Source organism: Rousettus aegyptiacus, unplaced genomic scaffold (genome assembly GCF_014176215.1).
Source record: "Rousettus aegyptiacus isolate mRouAeg1 unplaced genomic scaffold, mRouAeg1.p scaffold_m13_p_6, whole genome shotgun sequence".
NCBI lineage: Eukaryota > Metazoa > Chordata > Mammalia > Chiroptera > Pteropodidae > Rousettus > Rousettus aegyptiacus.
The window spans coordinates 76,145,331-76,169,716 of record NW_023416309.1 but is presented as its reverse complement, the minus strand read 5'-3'; the positions used below and the strand labels follow the sequence as shown (position 1 = coordinate 76,169,716).

At 42.2% G+C, this 24,386-nt stretch overlaps 2 protein-coding genes across 4 annotated transcripts in view; one reads left to right on the top strand and one right to left on the bottom strand.

Moving 5' to 3' along the window:
- Positions 1-12,749, bottom strand: part of ZZEF1 (zinc finger ZZ-type and EF-hand domain containing 1) — a 98,829-nt gene extending 86,080 nt beyond the window's left edge. For 2 of the 3 annotated variants that reach the window (XM_016138808.2, XM_016138809.2), the window contains exon 1: positions 12,263-12,616. In XM_016138808.2, coding sequence (XP_015994294.2) covers positions 12,263-12,616 — 354 coding nt within the window. Of the gene's footprint in view, positions 1-12,262 lie in introns of all 3 variants that reach the window. The other variant, XM_016138810.2, reaches the window with a different exon arrangement.
- Positions 12,750-12,865: 116 nt separating this feature from the next.
- LOC107507668 (neuferricin) lies at positions 12,866-23,081 on the top strand. Its single transcript, XM_016138819.2, has 4 exons — positions 12,866-13,463; positions 17,250-17,390; positions 18,067-18,253; positions 20,518-23,081. Exons 1-4 carry the CDS (start codon positions 13,214-13,216, stop codon positions 20,732-20,734), a joined length of 795 nt encoding a protein of 264 aa, XP_015994305.2. The 5' UTR covers positions 12,866-13,213; the 3' UTR covers positions 20,735-23,081.
- The last annotated feature ends 1,305 nt before the right edge of the window (positions 23,082-24,386 follow it).

Sequence of the window (24,386 nt, the reverse complement as noted above, 5' to 3'; positions counted from 1 at the left end):
CAGTTAGAAAAGATGAGTTTAGTTTGGAAGCTATACACCAAAAGGAAGTGAAATAGAGGAGATCAGAGGAAAGAGACCGTGATGGAGAGAAGACTACAAACTGCCCGTGAGGAACAGTCGAAGGACCGTAAAATCTTTAGTGTGGAGAGAAGATGACTAGCATAACAGAATATTTCTATTCAAACATCTGACAGGCTGTCATGGGAAAAAGCAATTAAAGTTAATGTCATTACAACAGGAGTCAGAGGGGAAAAGACCATCATAAAGATGAACTCGTCTATTGTTGGTGGGGTATAAAGATGGATTAAACAGCTCTGGGAAGGAATGCCCACTTCATCCCTCAAGCCTTCAGAGCAACAGCTGGACAACCAGCCATCAGGAATGTTCAAAGAAGTCATACCGTGAAATCTACAGAACAGAATAAACAACAAGCGTACTGAGAGCATTTTGATGGTTGTCAGCTGGGGAGGTGGGAGGATTGGTGAAAGGGGGAGGAGATTAAGAAGTACAAATTGGTAGTTAAAAAACAGTCATGGGAATGGAGTATAGCATGGGGAACATAATCAGTAGTATTGTAACGACTGTGTATGAATTTATCAAGGTGATCATTTCATAAATTATATAAATGTTGAATCCCTGTATTGTATACCTGAAGCTAATATAATATTGTAAGTCAACTATAATGGAAAAAATAAAAATCATAAATTTTTTAAAAAAGAAGTCATAGTGAACAAACACATTTACCTTTGCTCCCTCCTGAAATCCCACTAAGACTATTATAGAGCGACTTTTTAAAGCACAAGGAGAAAAGGACAGGAGATGATGTAACAGCAATGAAATTTTGGAAGCTGGAAAGCAGATAGATGAGTAGTCCCAAGATGGTTGACCCAAGAAACTGGAATCTTAAATTGGACTGGGCAAAGTTGAGAAACAAGCTGCTTTACACGGCAAGACTCCAAAAGACTTAGGAGTTGGCAGTAATAGGTACTACTGGAAATGGAGGTATTAGTGTAAAGTCTATTTAAAAAAAGCAGTTAGAACTGACTGGATAAATGCCAATCTTAAGGAGACTGTGAGCTTTCTTTTTGAGGTTAAAGAGCGTGTGTGTGTGTGTGTGTGTGTGCGCGCGCGCGCGTGTATGTGTGCGTGCACGCACTCGCTCATTTAAAGAGTTCTTAACTTTTAGAGATATATAATGAAAAATATCTGCTTCAAAATAATTTGGAGAAAGTAGTAGGGATTAAACGAAATAAAAGTGGTCTTGAGTTGGTAATTATTAAAACTGGCTAACAGGTACGTGGGTGTTCATTTGACTCTTATCTGTACTTTCTTATGTTTAAAATTTAAAACAAAACAAAACAAAAACAAAATAAAACAAAACAAAAAAACAGATTCCCAGATCCAAGATCTTCTTCCCAATCTTGCCAGAAGCTTAGGAGGTTGATTCTCTGGAGAAAGTAATAGAGTCTCTGGACTAGGAAATACCAGGCAGTTGAAAGAGTGAATACTACACTGCAAATAGGGAGATTCATGTTTATATGCTAAATGTTTAAGACTCAACCTTCTCCTAGAGCTCCCAGAATGCTAGCAGCCAATCTCATATCCTCTATGTAAAAGACTAGAAGAGTCTTCTCTGAGGTACCTGACGAGCCCAAGACAATAGACCTACAGATGCTGGCACTGGAGAGCTCCCAGTGAAAGAGCCCAAACAGTTCATCTCACAGCGAGTTTCACTGATCAACAAGCCAGATGCACAGAGCATCCACCTTTTTAGTCCCTCCATTCTTTAATATGAAGGACAGCCCAGGACCATCAGGCATTTGAGGAAAGGCTTAACATGAAATATAAAAAGCAATCTGGAGAAAAAATTCTATGCAAGGAGAATAAAACTTCAAAAGGGTTATCATTAATATCGTCAGAGAAACATTAAAGAAATATTTTTAATATCAGCTTTAAAGTGCACCATCCAGTGGGGTTTAGCATATTCAGAGCTGTGTAGCCACCACCACCACTATCTATACAAAAGGATATTGCAACCATGAATGATCAGGATACTATTAAAAACAGGATATACAGAAAAATTTTACAAGCTCCTGAAAATTAAATATCACAGTAAAAAAAAAAAATCTCAATAGTTTTTAGAAGATAAATATCATTAGGCTGGAAGATAAAATGCTCTGAAAGTAGAGCAAAAAGAAAAATGATGAAAACTGGGAAAGAAAAGAGAAGAAAAACCAGGAGACCAGTCAAGGCAGTTCAACATGCCAAAAATAAGTTCCAGAAAAAGGAAACACAGAAAATAGAGATGAGGAAATCATAATCGTTATGATTCAAGATAACTTCCCTAACTGAAGTACACAAGTTTTGCGACTGAAGAGGCTGAATACCCTACATAATGAATAAAAAGCAAATCTTAATTAAATTTCATAACAGTAAGAGGAAACGGAAGTTTCTACTTCCAGGGAGAAGATACATGTAAAAAGTCAAGACCAAAATGGGACCGATTTAGCAGTTACACTGGAAGGCAGAAGGCAATGAGAACAGTAGCTTCAACATTCTGGGGGCACTCAGAAGGCTTACTCAACCACAATACCATCAACTGTTAAAAAGCAGAATAAACACATTCTTATACATGCAAGGTTCTGAAAGAAAAAAAGAACTACGTAACATTCTCTTATTCAGAAAGCTACCAGAGGATGTGGTCACCAGAATGAAGGAGTGTGTCAAGAAAGAGGACGAACAGGATCCAACCAAGGAAGAAAATGAATCCCCAGATAATGGAGATCCCAAGATGACATCTGTACGGCAGGCCTAGAGAATACCAAGTACAGATTAAGGAAGCTCAGAAGGCTGTGGGAAACAAAACTTTGAAAATAAAACTGATAGAATACCCATGTGTTTGAACATATTGAATGTGTGAGAAGAAATTTAGACAATTGGCAGAAAATCTGGGATTAATGATAAAAGACAAAATATTAAGCAAAAGAAAAGTACTAATTCAATGGCTAACTCCAGAGAAAATAAAAAGATGTATAAAAAAGGAAAAGTAATCACTACATGGTCTACTTATGTATAGAATTTACATAATCATAATAATGCAAACAAACATCAGGAGCAATCTAAACAAAACTGAAATAGGTCTTTTGGGAGGACAGAAAATGTGCAGGTATGGACAAGGACAGGAAGGTGAAAAACAACTGAAATCGTTCTATGGGGAGAATAAATTGGATAAAGCCTAAAACTGAAAACTCATGAAGAAGTAATATAAACACATGATTTGGTGATGTACAGATATATAGTAAAGAATCAGCTAAAGAGCTGAAAAGTGATTATTCTTGGAGAATGATACATTGGGGTGAATGAGCAGAGGACCACTGTTTTTTGTATAAATCTCACAGACTGTATACTCTATGAGTGATAAAAATAAAAATCAAAAAATTAAAGTGTCCACTTCAAGCATGAAATGGACTGGATGAGTAGATTTAAAACTTTTTAAAAGCAGTATAAACACTTGCTCTTCTCTAAAAACAATTTTATTCACACTGGATATATTGGCCATAAAAGTAGATTTCTGGGACAATTGGACGAATTTGAACATGGACTAGGTATTAAACAGAAATGAACTGACATGAAAGGGTGGAAACCATTAACTGAAAAAAGTAAGCTACAAAAGAATATCAGAGACTGCTATCAGGTTAGTGTGGGAAAAAAGCAAATATGCACTTCCTGCATTGTTACAAAAAATGTGTGTGTGTGTGTGTGTGTGTGTATGAATATGCATTTAAAACCCAAAATATCAAGATGTTAAGAGTGGCAATATGGTAATCTACATATGTTGCTTTTGTAATAATAGAGGGGAGTTTTTAAATATAAGACATTATGTTGCTTTTGTAATAACAGAGGGGAGTTTTTTAATATTAAGACATTTTAAGCACAATCCTGCTATAAAAAGTGGAGCCAGGGGGTAAAGAAGGAGGTAGAACAGCAGTACAGCTTTGTCTGCCCTGAGACCCCATGGTGTGAATACTACAATATCAGATAATAGCTACTGCTCAACTTTTTCACATGATAGCACAGTGAAAAAACAATATTTGTCTCATTCAAGGTCTGAGGAGATTAGAAGAGCTTTAACCCATTCAGTTGGGAATGACATACATTTTGGAAAGTTCTGAATTAATATTTGAGCATTTGCTAAATTCCAGGGACTGTGCATAATATCAATTATTTCTCATAAAAGTAATGGTACTTACTACTGACCTCCCCATTTTATAGTTGTACAGAGAGGTCAGATAACTTGCTCAATTTGTCACACAGTTAGTATTTGAATCTGAGGCTCCACAGTTCATGTTTTTCACCATGACTCCATTCTCCTTCCTTTGACCAGATAACCCCTGGGGTTCCATGCAGTCTGGAGACCAAGTGCTTAAAACCTCTCTTTTAGTTCTCTTTCCCCCATCTATAAAACTTGCTGTCAGCAACTTCTGCCCATGGTAACACAATATTAACCCTAAAACTGAGCCTCACTCTCTCTAAATTTCAAGGTAGCATTCAAGTCCTACTTCCACCCAAACTTCTGCACTGCTAGTGACACCTGCACTTCAAGTGCTGTCTGGTTCCCAACTTCCTGCATAAGTCCTGCTGTTTATTGCTAATAAAAAGTCTAAAAGGCAATAAAAATAGTGACTTTTTGTTATTTTTAACAGACTCTGTTGATCTGCGAATAGTTAATAAATACAATTAAAAGAATTTTCAAACAAACAAAAAAACAAGACATTTTGGGTGAGAAAAAAAATCAGAACAGCTTTGCTAATGGTTTCCCCAAATAAATATATAGTTGTCTAACATCTAGAAACTGTCCTTAAAGAAACGTACAGGTTTTAAAATCTAACACTTAACATCTACTTTGTCTCACAGGACTTCATAGAACCCAGTTTACTCATGCGCTCATTCAACACTATTTGATAAGCATCCATTATATACTGACCCCAAGCTTGGCTCTGTGCATATTAAGATGAACAGGACATAGTCTTTGCCCTCCAAAATCCTCACAGCCTAGGACAAGACAGATCTGTAAACCAACAGTAATGTGATAGGTGCGATAATTATGATAGAAGTAACAGCATACACAACTATAACAGCTAATGTTTACTGAGCGTTTACTAGACACCGGACAAAGTCCTAAGCACTTCACCTGGTTCAACTCACATTCTCTACAACAACCCTAAAGATAGGTCCCACCCTTTTACTAGTAAGGGACAGAGAGGTTAAGTATTTTGTTCAAGGCCACATGGTTTGTACTAGTAAATGATGGAGCTTGAATGTGAATCTTGGTATGATTTGGGACTCCACATTGACAACTATAACACCATGAGCTAACAGACACTTCAGATGCCAGAAGTCTAGAGAGGGGGAAGGGCATTCAGGGAAAATGGTCCTGAGAAAATAAGCCTTGAACTGAACTTTAATAAATAGGAACTTGCCAGCATAGGAAGACTGTGCTGTGCACTCTGCATTTATGCTCATATGCTCTCCCCTCTACCCATGAGGCCATCCTGGGTAGAAGGGACAGCATGTGAGCATAAATGCAGAGTGCACAGCAGACTGTGAGAACTATAACTGCTTGGTGTGGCTGGAAAGGAGGCAGTGGTGGGAGATGAAGAGATGGACAGAGGTCAGAATAGAGAGCCTGGCCAACCAGGCTGAGATCTCACAGTAAGGATACAATGAGGCCACTGGAGAACATAAATGGTGGATGGGGCTGATCATCCCTGATCTAGATAAACTCTCATAATGGAATGGACCTACAAATCTCTTGAAATATGTGCCTTTGTACTGTATGAACTCCTCCACTGTCTAACACACACTGGTGATGGAAGCACATGTTGTCTGGATAGTTCTGACAGCAACAACTCTCTATTCTACATAATGAGTGGAAATCTGCCTCTCTGATGTTACCACCCTGTGATGCTACCTCTGCCCCTAAACAGCTTGAAGACCATTGAAACAGTGATCAGATCCTCTGAGTTCCCCCAAACTCTCCATTACTTCAACCAATTCTTTGTCTGCTATGTTGTTAGTCTCATTACCATCCTAGCTGTCCACTCTGAGATCCTTCCAGTTTGACGATAAAACTCGGAGCACTACTTCTCAAATTTCATTGGCTGATCCACTATAAACATATATTTTGTTCAGTAGAGATGGCACTGTAGAAGGGTAGACTTAAAAAGCAGCGAACCTGCTGATACCATTAGCAGGCTAACTACACAGGTTGCATGCAATGGTTACTAAGGTCCCAGCCAACTCAGACTCTAGACTAGGTGCCAACGGAGTATCATTCTCAAAATTTCCTAAGGTCTCTCTCACTTCAATACATTTGCATATGCTGTACCTTTCAAATGGAACATGTCTTTCTTCCTCTGCTTGGAAAATTCTTACAGCCTCTTAAGTCTTCATTTGGTGAAGCCTTTCCCAAACTCCATGCTACTATTAAATGCTTCTCTGTGGTCCTTGAAAGTAGAAAGGGCTTAGGATGCAGCAAAGGGCTGAAGAGGGGAGAAATTCTAACATACATGGGAAATAGTGAATAGACCTGGCTGGGAGATAAGAGCAGAAAGGTATAAAGACCTAAATGTTAGACTGACATTTGATTCTGAAGGCTAAGGGAGGCCACTGAAGTTTGTAAAGCAATACAGTACATGATGAGGAGATATCCTGAAAATCAGGGAAAGGCAAAACAAAGCTGTGACCTTTCCTCTGTAGCTCTCTTGGATCACAAATTTCTCCAAAAGAAGCCAATACCACCATCCCCATCACAGCAAAGCACTCAGGCCAAAATAACCCCCAATTCACCAAGGATCTTTCTCTTCAACACTGCCTCATCATCATTAATGACCATCATTTACCAAGGGCTTCCTGTATGCTGGAGCAGAACAGGCAGGTGGCTAGGGGGCCTCATAGCCTAGTTGCAGAACAACACCAGACAGTGTGATCTAAGTGCCAAGTGACCTGTACAGAATAGGAAACAAGAGCCTCAAAGGTAGGCCTGGAAATACCATTGTACAGAAGCCATTTGAATCAGGCCACAAGAAAGGCTTGGTCCTGATCAGATGACAATACCAAGACAGGGAATCTTGAAAACCTGAGAGAAGCAAGGTCCACACACAGGACAAGGACAGTGTCCCACTGGCTAGGGCAAAGAGCTTGGGCAAGGGGACAAAGGTAGATGAGGTCAGACAGGGAGACAGGCTAGCCTGTGAGCTCCCATCCATTCAGAGGATTCCTCAGGCAGTGGGAGTGTCTGCAGGCTCCAAGCTAAGGGTAAGCAATGCTTGTAGCCTGCTTCATCTTTATGGTGCATACACAAATCTCTCGCACTGTGCCTTGAAGGGGTAGAGAATTACATCAGCATAATTATATTTGCATAGTTCTTGGGCTCAGAGCCATTCTAAATTAGCTGATTAATACTCCTGACATAATAACACCAAGATGGTATTTTTCTCCAAATTTCCTCCAAACTCAACACTGACTAAGAGCCTTTTAAAGTTTTCACTGAAACTATATTTAACTGTTTCTTCCAATGTCAAGAAACATCTCATTATCAAAAGGTTACAGACTGAATATAAATATGAGGTTTGAGCATGAGAACAGCACCATATTCAATCTGTTAAATCCCACTATAGGGGAAAACACTTACAGAGTGTTGGCTATGAGCCAGAACTGTGCTAACACAATAAGTAAATAAATGGTCCTTCCTTCAGAGTTTACAAAGTGAATTTCACAAAGTAGGCAACAAAGCTAATACAGCAAATCAATAAAATAACACCTATATATATTAAATTCCTACCTTAAAGCCATCTGCTATCATCCTGTGTTCAACGCTTTTTCTGCCCTAGTCTACATGATTTTCTGGAAGCATATCATATTAAGAGCACATATATCTAATCCCTAATCTCTGATGTCGAATTAGAATTTAATCTTAACTCTACTCCTCTTCTACATGAGTCAATGAAATATTGCTTCCTGTGAGTCCTTCTCCATGGACCACATCTACCATGAAAAAAGTGTGCTGTACTGTAAAACGATTCCAACTTTGGTCCATAGTACAATACCAAGAACTTCTTTAGGATACCACCTCAAGCAGCTAAGGTTATCAGAACGTGAAGGCAAGACAGCTGGGCAATGCAAATTAGCTCAAAGAACCAACATGTAAAATGTGGAAACTCTTAGCATTATAATAATAATATACACCAATGATAACCTGAGCTACCATGCTAGCTCTCATAAAATAAATAAAGGGAAATAACTAATCATTTTAGTTATTTTATTACTATTTCACAAAAGACATTTCATTACTATTTCACGAAACCCTTAAACTTGTATTAAAATATCACATTTTCAGAAGCTTAGATGTAGAATTAACTAAAACACAGAAATGTATATTCAACTTAAAGGGCTGATTATTTTTAAATCAATGAATCAAATGCACAGCTAATTTTTTAAAAATATTATGAATATAATTACTCCGTAATTTATAGACAGGACAACCACTGTGAGATTATCCCAATCATTAGGTTTTTAAACCTTGGTTAAGCCTTTGCATTGAGTCAGAACCACTCTCTTCAGCTAACCAATGCTAACCAGTGGGAGTCACCAAATGTCGATACCAACCCAAGCCCCAACTCCCTCCACTCCAAATCTAATGAAGGTAAATAGCCTTCAAGAAAAATACATGTTGATTTTTCTCCAATTTGCATTTCCCATGCCAGGTTTCCCTTAGAATGAAGGGGAAAGTAAAAGAATTATGTATCCTTAAGACTAAATAAGAACCATCATAGAAAACTAGTTCCTTAAAGGAAAAAGAATGCAAGATCTGGAGTCAGAAGACCCACATTTGAGTGTTAGTGCCAAAACCTGATTTCAATTTTTACTTAAGTCCCCGAACCCTGCAGAGTCCTCGGTTTTCTCCTCAGTTTAGTAGCTGTCGTCACTCATCTGCCCCCCATGGTTGGCCTAAATTATTAGATATCATTTATTTGAATATGTTGTAGAGAGTACGATGAGATAATTATATAGATGTGAAAGACTTTCAAGTACACTTTTGGAGTGTTCTGTGTATAGATACTTATTGCTGTGCTTATGACTCCTTCATGTTTCTTTATGCTACATGTGTGACTAATATGATTTTGAGTTTCATATAGGAAGGTACAAGCACTTACAGCTTTTTCTTCCTATATATTTCCTTAGTTACAGTGGCTAAATGACCTTTGGATTTAACTACGCTATACAGTCCACGGACTACCTCTAAGAGATTTAATTATGAAAGAAAAAAAAAAAACTCATCAGAATAAGAGAAAACAATGTCGTTATCTTTCTTGTGAAACCCCACTGTGCAAATACATGACTCTGTACATCATTCAGTCTTCTCTCCTAAGCTCCAGACTCACATATGCAACCACCTAAGCGATATCTCTACTTAGCTGTTTCATAGATACACTAAACTCAGCATAGCTAAATTGAACTCATCTTCCCTCTCCAGAGCTTCCCTTCCCAAAGGTTTCTTTTCTCAATAAACAGCACTATCATCTTTCCAACTGGTCAGGTCAGTAATATCAGTCATCCTTGATTCTTTTTTCCTTCTAATCCTATAGTCACACCTAAGTCTTGAGAACTGCTTATTCTCCTTCCTAAATAACTCTCAAAATTGTCTACTTCATATCTTTTTGGCTGCCACCACCCTAGCTCAAGCAACTCCATCTCTTACCTGAACTGTCATAATAGGCCCCTAACTGGTTCTCCATAAGGCAGCCACAACCATTGCGGCACTTTATTTAAAACATCATTGTTTCCAAATTCCTATTTAACAGAGACTGCAAAGGACACCCATGATCTTTTCTCTATTTCTCTAACCTTGTTCTCCCCTTCCCACATTCTATGATCTAGCCACATGAGTGAAAGACTGCTAATTTTAACCCAATACATGTTCTTTTCCTCAGTAATTAAATCCTGCTTTTTGGCTGAATATATGGCCATGGAATACAAATATCTTCTGACCTCCCTTGCAGCTTAGTGTGGCCATGTGACTGGGCTTGAGCCAATGGGATGTGAGCCATGCCCTTAAGAGAGGAGTGACCCTTTCCTTTTCCCTTTTCCGCTGGCTGGAATGTGGAAAGTGACAGCTGAAGGAGTCATTTGAATCACTAAGTGGAAGGTGCCTGTGGTGGATGCTGCCACAACAAGACGAATAGAGCCAGGTCTCTGATGACTATGAAACTGGCATATCAACTCTGTACTGCCTACCTGGACTTTTAGATAAGCTTCTTTATTATTTAAACCACTTTTGAACTGGATTTTCTGTCCCCTGAAGTAGTTTTATCTAACCCTAACACATCATACCATTCTTCCAGATTCTCCATTCTCTGATCCTTGGACTCATGTATGCAATACCCTCTGTCTGAAACACAGTTAATATCTTCTGTTCCTTGTCTGTTTTCATCTTTCAAATCTGAGCTGAAATGTGACTTTTCTCAGGTAAGTCTTCCTTGACTTCCTAGCTAAGGTTAAATACTCTTAGTATTTCTTTCCTTATACTTTCCCTTGGATAATACCCACCATACCTATAATTGCTGAGTTAATATGAGTCTCTTTATGGGCTCACATTATTACATACTCTTTAAGAGCACATGTCTACTTTCTCCACTATCATCCTGTTTGGCACTCAGTATACGCCCCAAAAATATTTGCTGAATGAATTCACTGAAATATTCAATGAATGAATGAATGTAACAGCCCTTGCCTGATTTCTAGACACCTCAAGGACTTCTTAGCCTTACATTACAGGACCCCTTGTAAACTCCACCTATAGCTCTATTCCTGTCAGACACATTCATGATATAAACAATGTCTCTCTCCATTCTCTTTTGGACAATTCTGAAATGTGCAGCTCTTTCTGGTACCACTTCATTTTTCTCATAATATAACTAAGACTTGAGTGGAAAGTATTATGAGGATGCTTGTAATTAAAAAAAAAAAAAGAAATGGAGACCCTTCACTAACTAATATGACCAACATTTTCAAGAGTTAAGATGCCTTATGAGTATTTTAAAAGAGAAATATAAGAAACATATAAACCACATTATCTAAATTCTGGCCACGTACAGGAAAACATCCTTAAAATATTTTAAAAGCCTTAAAATGTTTTAAAGTGTACATCACTTTTTAATGGCAAATACAAATAGTTGTCAGTTTACTGTTTTATATACTCACCCTTCTTTGACACTAAAGATTCTATATGGCTTACCCATTTTCAAAAATTGAGCACCTTTTCGTTATAGCTTTGTGGAGTTAAAGCAACATGGTCCCAAGAAGGAGGCAGTAGGATATAAGACAAAGAAACACAAAAATCAAGAGATCTGAGTGACAGTATGTTTTGCCAATGATTCATTCCATGGAAGACCCTGGGTCAGTTCTCTTAATTCCAAAATGAAGTATTCAATACAGATAGATAATCCCTTAGATCCATTCCAAGAAAATAGTTTGTTGCCATATCAACTTGCTGTTAATGATTTAATAGAGATGATGTTAGTAATTACGCCAAAAACTGTTTAATTACAGGAATTCGCAGGAAACCTGGTATTTGCCTATCAGTTTTAGGTTCTAAGTGGGTTTGAATGAGTCTAAAATATGGTTCTTCAAACATCTAAAAACAAACGTGTAGTTTGGAAATGCTTTTTGTGTGATGTGAATGGCTTTTAGAATGTGAGCTCTTCCAGTATGTTATTCGCCTCCCACATGTGTTAGGTGCCCACATTGGATTCAGAAGGTGCTCCGCGAAAACCCACTGGCCAAGAAGACAGAATGGTTTTCACTGCCACTCCCTTGATCACTACACCTACTTTCCCTGAAACTGCTCTGGAGCCTAAGGAAGCTCTAGAGAGCAGCTGATCCAGATTCGTGTAGGCAACTGCACAAATGTCTGTACTAAACAACATACAAAGACATCTTGACTTGTCCAGGACTTAAGAACAAGAATGGCCTAGTCTAGGCTTTCCACGTTTCTAATAAAGTTTTTAGAGATTCGTCGCGGGCTCCCATTGACAACAGGCTGAAGTGCCCCAAGTAAGTCCCGGCACCACCATGCTCCGATGCTCAGAACCTGCAGACCCTACCGGTTACTGCCTGGCCTCATCAAAGCCACCGCCCACCTCTTCACGCCCTTGGGGGCGACCGCCCTGCCCCCGCCCCGCAGTCGCCAGCCGATCCTGACCTCCTCGAACTGCTCGCCCGTGCAGCCGGCGCCGCGAGCCTCCAGCAGTTCCCGGAACTGCTCCAGAGTGACAGACTCTTCGCCACGGCCCAACCTCTCCTCCAGCCAGCGCAACAGTGCGCCGTGGTGCCTAGACACCAGAGACTCGCAAGGTGGTGCGGGCCGCAGCGCAGCCGCCGCCTCTCGCAGCCGGGCGGGCTCCAGCAGCGCCGGGGCTGACGGCAGAGCCGGGGCCGCGGGGCCCGAGCCGGAGGTCGTGCCCGAGTCCGCGGCCCAGTCTTGGTGCAGGCCCCAGCCCTCGCCGCCGGTGGCTGCTGCTTCGTCTTCGCTGCTGAGACTAGGAGCGTTCCCCATTGGGTGTCCGTCTTGGGCGCCCGGCTCTGCCGCCGCCGCCGCCGCCGCCTCCCCGCCTGGACCTGTCAACCTCCGACGGCGCCCGGCGGGCGGGGACGGGGAGGAGACGACGGCGGCAGCCGAGCGGCTTCCGGCTTCCTCGCCGTCAAGCGAGGACTGCTGTCGCTAAGGCGCCGTCAAGCAGACTCTACCAGCTGTCGTGAGAGGACAAGAGAGGGCAGCTTCAGCAAAGGGTGGAGGGAACTCCGAGTTCTGATAGGGCACTACTGTCATATTGTCTGCGCCATCCCGCAGCCCCCTTTGCCACCATCTTTGTTGGGGGTGGACAGCCTGCAAGCTAAAAAGGCCTTTCGCTGTTCGTTTCCTCGGTATCCCTCCACGTTCACTATATGTGCTGCAAGAGCACGAGAAACAGTCGGAGCCCGGAAGTGAGCTTTCGCTGGACTTTTTCCATTCAGTCCTCCATTGTCCCCTCAGTGACAGGTGGACAAGGGAGAGAGAGCGTAGGCCGGTGACGTCGCGGTCCGCATCTGCGCCATTTTAGTTGCGGGCGGAGAAGCGGCAACTCAGAAGAGCGGAGAGTGTGCGGTTCTCCAAATGCTGCTTTTCCGCGGCCATGGGCTCTTCTTGGGCCTGGCTGCAGTGGCAGTGGCTGTAATGGCAGCACGGCTGATGAGTTGGTGGAGTCCCAGCGCTGGCTTTCGCCTTTTCGTACCTGGGGAGCTTGCCCGCTACCGCGGCGGCCCTGGAGACCCGGGCCTCTACCTGGCATTGCTCGGCCGTATCTATGATGTGTCCTCTGGCCGGCGGCATTATGAGCCTGGGGCTCACTATAGCGGCTTCGCAGGTATTAGCGGCTCACGCCCTTACCTGCTCTGACAAGGGCCGGTAGCGGGCTACACGTCGTTCGTTCGTTCGTTCATCCATTCATCTGCTTTTTTCCTCCCCATGTTCATTAGACCAGCGTAGAGGCTGGGCTCAACTGCACCAATCTCTGCTCTGACTTGGGTGGGACAACAGCAAGCAGTTACCAGCATCTACCCTCCCTATCGTTCTCCATCCTTCTTCTGACTTAGGTTCGAGAAACCCATCTCCTGCCTCTTGTTAGTTACCCATTACCTACCCGCAGAAACTCCCCAATGGATACCTGCTTTGTGCCACACTCCGTGGCTCTCAGGGCACAGGGATGAATGAGACCCCTTCTCTGTTCTCAGAGTTTCCCTACTGATTTCAGTACTGTTTCCTCCCTACCCCCCCCCCCCGAAGTTTTCTCTAAAAAATAGTACATTTGGTTTGAGTAGTTCTTGCTTCTAGTACAAACAAGTACAGATGTACTTGTCTCCCTTACTTTAAAAAGATGATGTTAGAATGCAGGGCAGGTGTCTGGTCGCCTTTATACTTCAATACTTAGAACAAAACTGCCCATATGTTAGGCCTCAATTTGTCAAATGAAGTATATTCAGCTGTCCCTATTTTACAGCTGAGGGGATTGATGTAATTTGCCTAAAGCCCTCACAGCTAAGTACTAACAGGACTTGGATTGGGACCACTAGCCTATTACTTTTATAGATGTTGCTTTACCAGCCCAGAGGAATGACCATCTCCCAGACCTAAAAAGAAAAAAATGAAGATCAAGCTTAAGGCCATTGACTAGGCTGATAGTAAATAAGCATTTTTCACTTGTCATTATCTTAGGGGAATTGGGAAGCTGCCTCTGGTCCTCAAATATAAGTCACTTCCCTGTCTCTTGAGAGAACTTAAGAAATAGAAACATAGAAGGAATTACGTTGTTGGTGTTCCAAGCTCCTCAAACAGTCCAGCTAGAGAAGGGACTTGTCAAAAGCTACACAGTGAGTTGCAAGTAGAACTGGGACTGGAATCAAGGGATTTATTTACCTGCCAGGTGGGGGCACTTTTTGGGAAACGTATCCTGCCATGGGCATAGCTATATGCACAAGTGTGAGCATAAAACCCTCCATTTCTAGGGTGATTTTTCTTTTGCAATATGCTCCGCCGTCTGAGTTTCTTTATGCCCAATATTCATTCAACATCCATTTATTGACGACTACTATGTAGCCTGCCTTGTGCCAGGTGCTGGGAAATCAAAGATTATGACCATGGTTCCCGCCACTCAGTCTAGTAGGGAAGATTTATTGATTCATTCATTGGTCCACTTTGTCAATATCTTAATCATTTTATTAAGATGTAATTCACATAATTAAAAATCCACTCTTTTAATGTGTATAATTCAGTGGTTTTAAAAGTAGTCAGAAAATTGTGAAAATATCACCAGTATCACAAAAAGAAACCCCATATCCATTAGCAATTACTCCCCATACTCTCCTACCCCACTCCAACCCCTGACAACTAGTATCTACTTTCTGTCTCTAACAATTTGCCTATTCTGAGCAAATCATACATGTGCTCTTTTGTGACTGGCTTCTTTCACTTAGCATAATGTTTTCAAGGTTCATCCATGGTGTATCAGCATGTATCAGTAATCCATTCCTTTTTATTACCAAATAATTTTCCATTGTGTAAGTACACCACATTTTTTATTCATCATTTGTTAGAATTTGAGTTGTTTCCACTTTTGTCTATTATGAATAATGCTTCTACGAACATGTTTTCAGTTCTCTTGGGTATTTACCTAGAAGTGGAATTGCTGGGTCATATGGTAACCTTATGTTTAACTTTTTGAAAAACTGCCAAATTGTTTTCTAAAGTGGCTGCACAATTGTACAGTCCCACCATCAATGTATTAGAGTTCCAATTTCTCTACATCTTCATTAAACTTGTTATTGTCTCTTTTTTGTCTTTTTGATTATAGCCATTTTAGTGGGTTCGAAATGGTATCTCATTGTGGTTTTGATTTTCATTTCCCTAATAACTGACAATGTTGATATATTTTTATGTGCTTGTTGATCATTTGTATATTTTCCTTGGAGAAATGTCTATTCAAATCCTTTGTCCATTTTTTAATTGGGTTATTTTTCATTTTATTATTGAGTTGTGAGAGTTCTTTATATATTCTGGATACCAGACCTATATCATATATATACATATATATGTATATGTATACATATATATGATTTGCAGATATTTTCTCTCATTCTGTAGATTGTCTTCATTTTTTTTATATTATCCTTTAAAGCACAACATTTTTAAATTCGATAAAATCCCATTTTTCCTTTGGTTGCTTGTGATTTTTGTGTCTTTTCTAATAAATTTTTGCATAATCCAGGGTCACAAAGACATCTATATTTCCGTCTAAGAGTTTTATAGTTTTAGTTAATACATTGAGGTCATTGATCTATTTTGTGTTAATTTTTATATGGCATGAGGAAAGGATCTAATTTAATTCTTTTGCATTTGACTATTCAGTTGTCCAAGCACCATTTGTAGAAAAGACCGTTCTTTCCCTTTTTGAATTATCCTGGAACCCTTACTGAAAATCAATTGACTATATTGATTTCATTCAGTAATATTTACTGAGAATTTACCAAAGGTACTATCAGATGCTGAGTAACCAAAACTAAAGGAATGTAGTGTTCCCTGATTAAAAATTTGTGAAAATACAAAAACATTAGTTATCACATAAACAATTAATGAATTATTTTTGCGATGAGTGTTAAAAAGGAAAACATACTGGTGTTATCAGAGGCCCTAACCTAGGAGGAGGAGGGAAAGGAAGAGAGTACAGTGGCAAGGCAAGGTTAGCAGCAGCTGGTGCAGGGACCTGGATGGCATGTTAAGGAATTTGAACATTATCATAGGGCAAAAGGAAGCCACCAAGCATTTTCAAGCAAGAGAATGACGTGATCAATTTGTGTTTAAAACAGTAGTCTAAGTGTTGTATGGAAAACAGATTAGCAGGAAAAGATTGAATGTAGGGAGAACTACTAGGGGTTTATTATAGTAGTTCAGATGAGAGATGATGACAGCCTGGGCTTGCTTAGTGGTAGATGGAGAAAGGTGGACTGAAACAAGAACTATTTAGGAAAAAATTATAGGACTTGGGGACTGATTGGATGTGAAGGATGAAGGCGATGTCAAGGACTGCATCTCTGGATTGAACAACTGATTGATATTTACTGAGTAAGGGAGTATTAGAATAGATGCAGTTTTCCTGAGGTTGGTGCTGATGACCATTAGTTCAGTGTGGACATTTTGAACTTACGTCTGTAAGACATTTGAGTGATTTTGAGTAGAGAATTGGATAAACAGGCCTGGAACACAAAGGAAATCTGAGCTAAATATACAAATTTGGCTCCCTAGCATAGAGATAGTATTTGAAACCATGGGAGTAGATGAGATTGTCAAGTGGGGAGTGTGGAGGGAGCAGAGGTGGAGGACAAGAATTGATCCATGAGACTGGTAGAAAATGAGCTGTAGAGTAGAAGGAAAACCAGAAGTGTAGTGTCATGAAAGCCAAGGGATGTAGTCAGCTGGGTTAAATGTTGCCGAAAGTAATTAAATGCCAAAATGTATGTCCAAGATTCAGGAGCGTTTATGATAAAAGAGTGGGGATCAGCTTTGCTTGGGGGTGAACAGTGTAGGTTTTCAGATGTTTCTCAGAAAATACGGTGTCAGTGATTTACAAGTTAATCTACTGGAAACATCTGTCCTGCAGGCCGAGACGCATCTAGAGCATTTGTGACTGGGGACTATTCTGAAGCAGGCCTTGTGGATGATGTATCTGACTTGTCATTTTCTGAGATGCTGACACTTCAGAATTGGCTGTCATTCTATGAGAAGAATTATGAATTTGTCGGTAGGTATTTCACAGATTATTTCCAAATATTTCATTTATTTTTCTTGCAATTTTTTCAAGGGACTAGATAGAATTCTTTGGGGATTGTACTCAAAACTCTGGTGGTTAGTGTGTCAGTGAGTCCCAGAAGAAATGGCTGGGGCACCTGTTTCCCTCACTCTTAATCTTGGGAGATGATTGCCTGGCTACTTGCTTTGGCTTCTGTGGCCCCAAAGCCAGTGGTTGCGTGTGCCACTCTTGAACAACAAGCTCTAGGAGAGCAGCTTCCCTGTCTTGCTATGTTCCAGGCATCCAGCTTTAGTTCATAGTCAGGAACGCTTGAAGCCTAAGTGTGTGTGCAGTTTTATTTTGTCCTCTAAGAAGACAAACATTAGCCTGTGTCTATCCTGAATGAATTGTCTCCCAGGTGGAAATCATGCTAATCAAACATTTGTTAAAGCCAGCTGTGGGATACTGCATTTGTTACTTACTGGTGAGACCTGGGGGAATTCACCTGTGTTTTGGAAGACACCTAACAATGTCCTACAGAAATGTTAGATAATAAACACAAGATTGCTTCACAACCACTATAAACTGGAATGGTCGGAGTGCTTTTTTCCCATCTACTGCTTGAAAAACTAAGCATCTGTTCATGCCTCCCTCTGTTACTCTGACATCAGCTTTCCTGTCACCACAGGAAGGGTGATAGGAAGGTTCTATGGAGAAGATGGGCTACCTACGCCAGAACTGACCCAGGTAGAAGCCATGATCACCAAAGGCTTAGAGGCAAATAAACAGGAACTGAAAGAGAAGCAGAAGTTTCCACCATGCAACGCTGAGTGGAGCTCAACCAGGGGCAGCCGGTTCTGGTGTTCCCAAAAGAGGTAAGCAGCCTTCTTTTCTGCTCCTTTCTGCCCCAAATCTAACTTCTAGGTCATTCTTTCTGTGTTGTTCAATGAAACTATAAGTTAATTGTTAACCTAGGGGAACTTTTTCAAAAGAACATGGGATAGTGATTCTCAACTTCCGCTACATGTTAGAATCATCTGGGCAATTTTAAAAAATTGCCAATAGTGAGACCTCACTGCAGACAACTGGATTTAGGGTTTAGATGTGGGCATCCTTCCCACCCCCTACTTTTTTTTTTTAAGTCCTCAAAGATCCTGCTAAAGAACCCCTGGCCTGGGAACAAGAAGGCGCTAGTACTATTTCTTGCTTGCTTTGGCCTGTTCAACCATCTAAGGGCTTCCATTTCCTATTTTTCAGTGCAAATCATTTCTGTCTATAGAAGACAGGAATGAGGAGGTGGGCATAGCCACCTGCAGTGATACCCTGAAGTACTGTCTTAAAAACACTGCAAATTCAGAGTAATTCCAAGAAGTACAAGATAGATGGAAAAGTCTTTTCTATAATAAGAAAGTGAGGTGAGCCAGATTTAGATAAATGTCATGGGGAGTATTCCAGGTTGGTTTGGGGAAGCTGGAGAAAAAAAATTTTTTTCTGCTGTTATCATCTGGCTAGCCCAGATTCAAATGCAGTTCAAGGCTCTCAAATCTCCTTTACTGTGATAAGGGGGAAAAGGAAGGCAGAAATGGGACAAACCTTCCAGCCTCAAGGGCCTCAAAGTAAGAACTCTGTTCTTACTAAGGAGGGGCAGGGAGACATGCTTTTGCTAATACGAGAAGAGCCGCTTCTGTGAGTGCTAAGTGGTGTAAATCCACCTTCTTCCACAGAGAGAGGCCATGCATACCTTTTTGCTCTCCTTGAGGCTGATTCCTTGTGTGGATGAGAACTAACTGCCAAAGCCACCAGCTTTCTCTAGGCCCAGCCGCTGTATCTGTTAGACATTGCTTTCCCCTTAATTCAGGGGTGCAGGGGCGAAGGTAGCAGGAAGGAGAGCCCCTTCTCTCTTAGCCACCAGTTTTGAAGACATACCTTCTACAGTGTTGTCTACAGAAAGAGGGGGTCTATGAGAACCCAGCCTGCCCACTTTAGGGAAAAGAACTAGGACAAAGGTGGGCCCTCGTGGGTCACAAGTCTGAATGCAGGTGGCCTCAGAGTACTGGCCATCCACAGGAGGGACTTGGAGACCTGTGTGCATTTAAATGCTTGATTTCGCTCATTTGGAGAGCCTACCTCTCTCTTCCTCCCCACAGTCCTATCTCTGTCTTTTAACCTCTTCTTGCTTTCATGACTGAGTTGCATAGGCTCTGTCTTCACCATAAAACTCTTCCAGACCCACACTAAGGAGTCTGGCTCTATCCCTATGCCCCAGCCCAATTCATTTTTTACTCACATGTACGTATCTCCCTTTAGGAGAAACGGGTCCTGAAGGCAGGGAGTGGGTTTGGAGTAAGGACCACTGACAATGGGATGGATGGCTGGAAGGAAGGAGGGAGGGAGGTGTTTCAGTCTCCTGGCATCCTTGTTCATGGGTAAGCTACAAATGGGATGGTTTTTAACTGGGTGGCAGAATTTCTCTGACAGCAGGTGATCCTGGTCCCAGGCACTGGAACCTACATGGGGCATCAATTCTAAGAATTTCATTTTCCTTTTGCGAGGCTTGTGAGTCCATGGGAGACTGAATTCAGTACCCTAAGGTGAGTTAGGTCCCTCTGCCCAGGATAGGAGGTTGGTTAGCCTGTGTTGGGCCGGGTGGCACCAAGGACTGGACCTGTGCAAGGGGCAGGAAAGCCAAGGACCTCCTAAGAAGGCTGACCATCAGGCCCTGCATTGTTGCCTCACTTATGCACCCCTACCCAAGTACCTAAGATCCTAAGATCAAGACACAGACCAGTGCTAGGGTATAGTCAGGGAGAAGAGAATCAGAGCCAGATACTGCTTTTGAGAAGTTCACAGGCCATTGGAGGAAAGCCTTTCACAAGTGTTACCACCGATGCAGAGAGTGGTGCCTCCCAAGAAGGCACAGAGCAGGGCCAGGGGAGCATGGAAAAAACAATAGGAAGTTTGGAGAGAGCATGAGATTCAGGGGTGGACACTGTAGACCACCGCCTTGGAAAAGTGCCAAGATGGGAAGTGGAATGGCTTCTACTTTCACCAGGTGTGGCTCGCTGCTTCCTTCTCTTCCCTTCCCAGAGAGACTCACAAGTTCATGCTTTTAAGAAGTCCTCTTTCCTTCTATCTTCAGTGGAGGTGTGAGCAGAGACTGGATTGGCGTCCCCAGGAAGCTGTATAAGGCAGGAGCCAAGGAGCCCCACTGCGTGTGTGTGAGAACAACTGGCCCCCCTAGTGACCAGACGCTGGACAACCCTGCACACAGCAATCGTGGGGACCTGGACCACCCCAACTTGGGGGACTACACAGGCTGCCCACCCCTGGCCAGCACATGCTCCTTCCCACTCTAAGCTGGTACCCTATATGTTGATAACCCACAGAGAACCCTGCCTAGAACCCTAACAGGCCCTTCACTCATGTGCCCTAAGATGGCTCCTGACATCAAGCAAGAGGGCCTAGAAGGACTCTGACTTCTGCAGAGGTGACCCATGCTCCCTCACCATGGGTTCAACATTTTGATGACTGAGGCCAGAGCTTGGCAACCCACCCAGTACTGGTCAGCCTGTTTTTGCCACTATTCCCCTAGATCTACTTGCTATCCTCCTTCAGAGCCCTCAGATATTAATGGGCACAAACATGACCAACTCAAAACTAATTGGACAGACAAGCAAAGGGCTCTGAACTCTAATAGCTTCCTTCCTGCAGACCCCCAGCTGCCCAGATCAGCTGCCAGTCTAGACCTTACCTATAACCCCCAAAAAGGGACTGCATCATTTCCTTACAACTCAAACAAGCAGGCACATCTAGAAAAGACGAACATGTCAACAGCATCATCGCTGTGTTCTAAGCTTCTCACTGGCTAAACTTGTGACCCCTGATTTTTATAAACTAAGACCTCTACCCTAAGATGAACTTGAATTTACAACCGAAAGCCACACTGAATTGATTTGAACTAGGCCAAATACAGTGAGAGGTGACAATAAAGTAGGAAAGAATTAATTTTGGAAATTAGAAAAACTTTTGCTTATATGGGTGCGGCAAATCCAGATGCCTCTGAACAAGGCAGCAATTTAACACTACTGTTTTTCTTTTAAACACTTAAAATTAAGTGTGGTGTTTTCAAAGGGAGAAGTCTGCATTTTGAGGAAAAGGTGGTTTCACATCTCTAACAAGGTTACTGGTTAGCACAACATCAAAGTTTGGACACACCTGCAACAGCCTAAACTTAATGGTGAATTGTGTCCTAGATCATCTGTAATCTACACTTGACAAATTTCATACCTATTACCTCTTGGATTCTTAAGTAGATGAGGGCAAGGGTGTTCCTACTTTACAGATAAGGAAATGAAGCCAGGCTGTTACAGGTTCATGGCCTCTCCTCATCTGAGCCTTCACTTCAACTCCTTTCCCAATCCCCTCAACTCTTATTCTCAACATTCCCTATCCTTCTTCCTCTCTCCTTTATCATTAATCTCAATAAATAGCTTTCCAAATTCACTGACTAGAAAATGGAGGCTCTTTCCCCTTCAGCAGTGTTATGGTCCACTGCCCTTGTGGCCACAGCTGTTTACACCTGGACTCTGCTCCAGACTCCTTTTGCCACCCCAGGATCGTCCTCACCTGCCCTTCCTGTACCTTTAACCTCTCCCTGCCTGGCTCTTCCTCCTAAGTATGCATTAAACAGGTCACTTCCCTTACATTATAAAACATTCTCCCCTCAATACCACATTCTTTGCAGCACCATATCTATTTCCTGTCACAGATCAGTTTTTTGAAGAAGCTGCATGTACTATCTTTACTCCTCAGCCCACATTCACCTTACTTCTGCTCTTCTCTGCTGAACAGGATACATTCTGCATTGGCAAATCCCATGGCTACATTCCTCGAAAGCCTCCTCTCCTCCATAAACCCCTTCCCACTAGCTCTTCTCACTCCTACTTCAGCTGCCACTTAAACTGCCAAATATGTATCTAGTCCAGGCGGCTTTCCTGAGCATTTCTGTAGACACCTCATTTCTGGCATTCGATCTTCATCTTATCCCTCTTATTCTTCTAGGTTCCCATCACCATCTACACCCAGTTATACTGTACGAAGAATCCTGACACTCATCCACAACTCCTTCCTCTCCCGTTCCCTTCCTCGCAACCCATCTCCAAGTTCTGGCAACTCCACCTCCTCCGTTCTCTCCTTCCTATTCCCTCTCACCTATTTCAGTACTTCTCTTCTAGTTTAGGCTATCATCTCTCACCTGGTTTACTGCAGGAGTCTAACCACACGTGCTCCCTCCAGTCCACCCTCCACACCACAAGTCATCCTCCATGATAGGCATTTCCTCTCCAGTGGTTCCCCATATCTCTAAGGATTAAGTGCTAACTCTTCAGCAGCATGGCAGATAAGGCCGTTCTATGGTCTGTCTCCTCTCAGCCTCTGTATCCCTCTACCTCCCACATACACCATTCCCTCCAGCTTTCACATCACTGCATTATGCCTACCATGCCTTCACCCAGGCTATCTCTTCTACCTGGAATGATACCTCTTCTTTTGCTCAATTTGTACACCTCTTCTCAATCCACATCTCTTGGGAGCCTTCATTAACCACTGGCCCATCAGTTGGATTTAGATGCACTTTCCCCTAGGTTCCCATAACACAGATTCCTTGTGTTCACTCATTAAATAACAAATATCAGTGTTCTGTAACCATGAGTTTCTATTGGCATCTTGTACTGGACTTCAGTCTTTGAGAACAGGGACCAATGGTTACTCGGTTTTGTACCCCTAAATCTATAGTACCTAGCACGTGAGAAGCGTGCAGTTAGCTTTTATTTTGGAGGTGAGGCAGCCAAAGCCTGAAGAACCTAATAAGGGCACCGAGTGATGGGGCTGAACCTAGACCTCAAGGTTCTTGTCCTGATTCAGTGCTATTTTCACTTCATATTTTGGTATGTCTGCCCTTCTCTGGAGCAGGAGCAAAGAGGAGAGCTGAGATTAGGACATTGCTCTGAGTTCCACTCAGCCCTTGGGCTCCGTGCCTGAGGTATCCCTGGTACCTGGAAACAGCTCCCAACTCTAGGTTAACTGGGAATTAGTCACTGCCACTGTTCCGGTCCTCCTTATTCAACAAATATTTACCAAGTACCTGTGCACCATGGGGTGGGGGATGAGAGCTAAGCAAGGCTCTTAACCTCAAGGAACTTACAGTATGATAGAGTGAACCCCCTGGTTAGAGTACCAGAAGCCATTCTTGGGATAGAAATGCAGCAACAGTGTGGAGGCCACATCCAGAGATGTTAACACTTCCAAGAACAAACTGAAGGAGCAGCAAAACAAGGCAACTTGAGCCCTCCCAGCCAAATGTGGACTTGGGAGGCACCTAGGTGCCTAACCTCTACCGGAAGACCCCTGAGCTCACTCACACTGCAAAACACACTCGTTCAGCCTCAGCAGGCTGCTCACTTCCTTTTTGAGAATTCATTTTCTCTTTGACACCACTTACTTTACAGAAAAGAGCCTCCTCACAAAGGGGCAGTGGGTGACTCTTAAGGGATGCAGTGAGAATAGGTTGTCATTTTAATGGTTCCAAGGGCTCAGCCATAGAAAGTGAGTGGTTACTAGAGAAATGCTTCATTTCTCTCTCCAGTAGAGATGGCCCTAGGCAAAAGCGTGTGGAAGGCAGGCAGTCCCTCTCTGTTGAAAGCCACAGAAAGTTCAGCTTTGTCAATTAAGACTTGCTGGCAGAGGGAAATGGAGAAGAAAACGTGTTGGGCAACTGCTGGGCAGGGAGCTTTATCTGATCTCATTTAACTTCTATGCCAGCCTTGAGAGGTCCTCATTTTTTAGTCCAGAAAAGGGGCATAAATATCCCACTGCCCCCCACTTTCTTGTAATGATGGTTATAGCAGCCATCACTTGACTAAGCTGAGCTTTCTTACCCAAGTCTGCTCCCTTTGCCACACCAGTGAGCAGTGTTAAAGCACTGCCCTCCAACATGCTGAAGGAAATTGT

Coding starts and splice junctions, on each gene's coding strand:
- LOC107507668 (XM_016138819.2), top strand. CDS start 13,214: ATGCTGCTTTTCCGCGGCCATGGGCTCTTCTTGGGCCTGGCTGCAGTG. Junction 17,391..18,066: donor GAAGAATTATGAATTTGTCG/GTAGGTATTTCA, acceptor CTGTCACCACAG/GAAGGGTGATAGGAAGGTTC. Junction 18,254..20,517: donor TTCTGGTGTTCCCAAAAGAG/GTAAGCAGCCTT, acceptor TTCTATCTTCAG/TGGAGGTGTGAGCAGAGACT.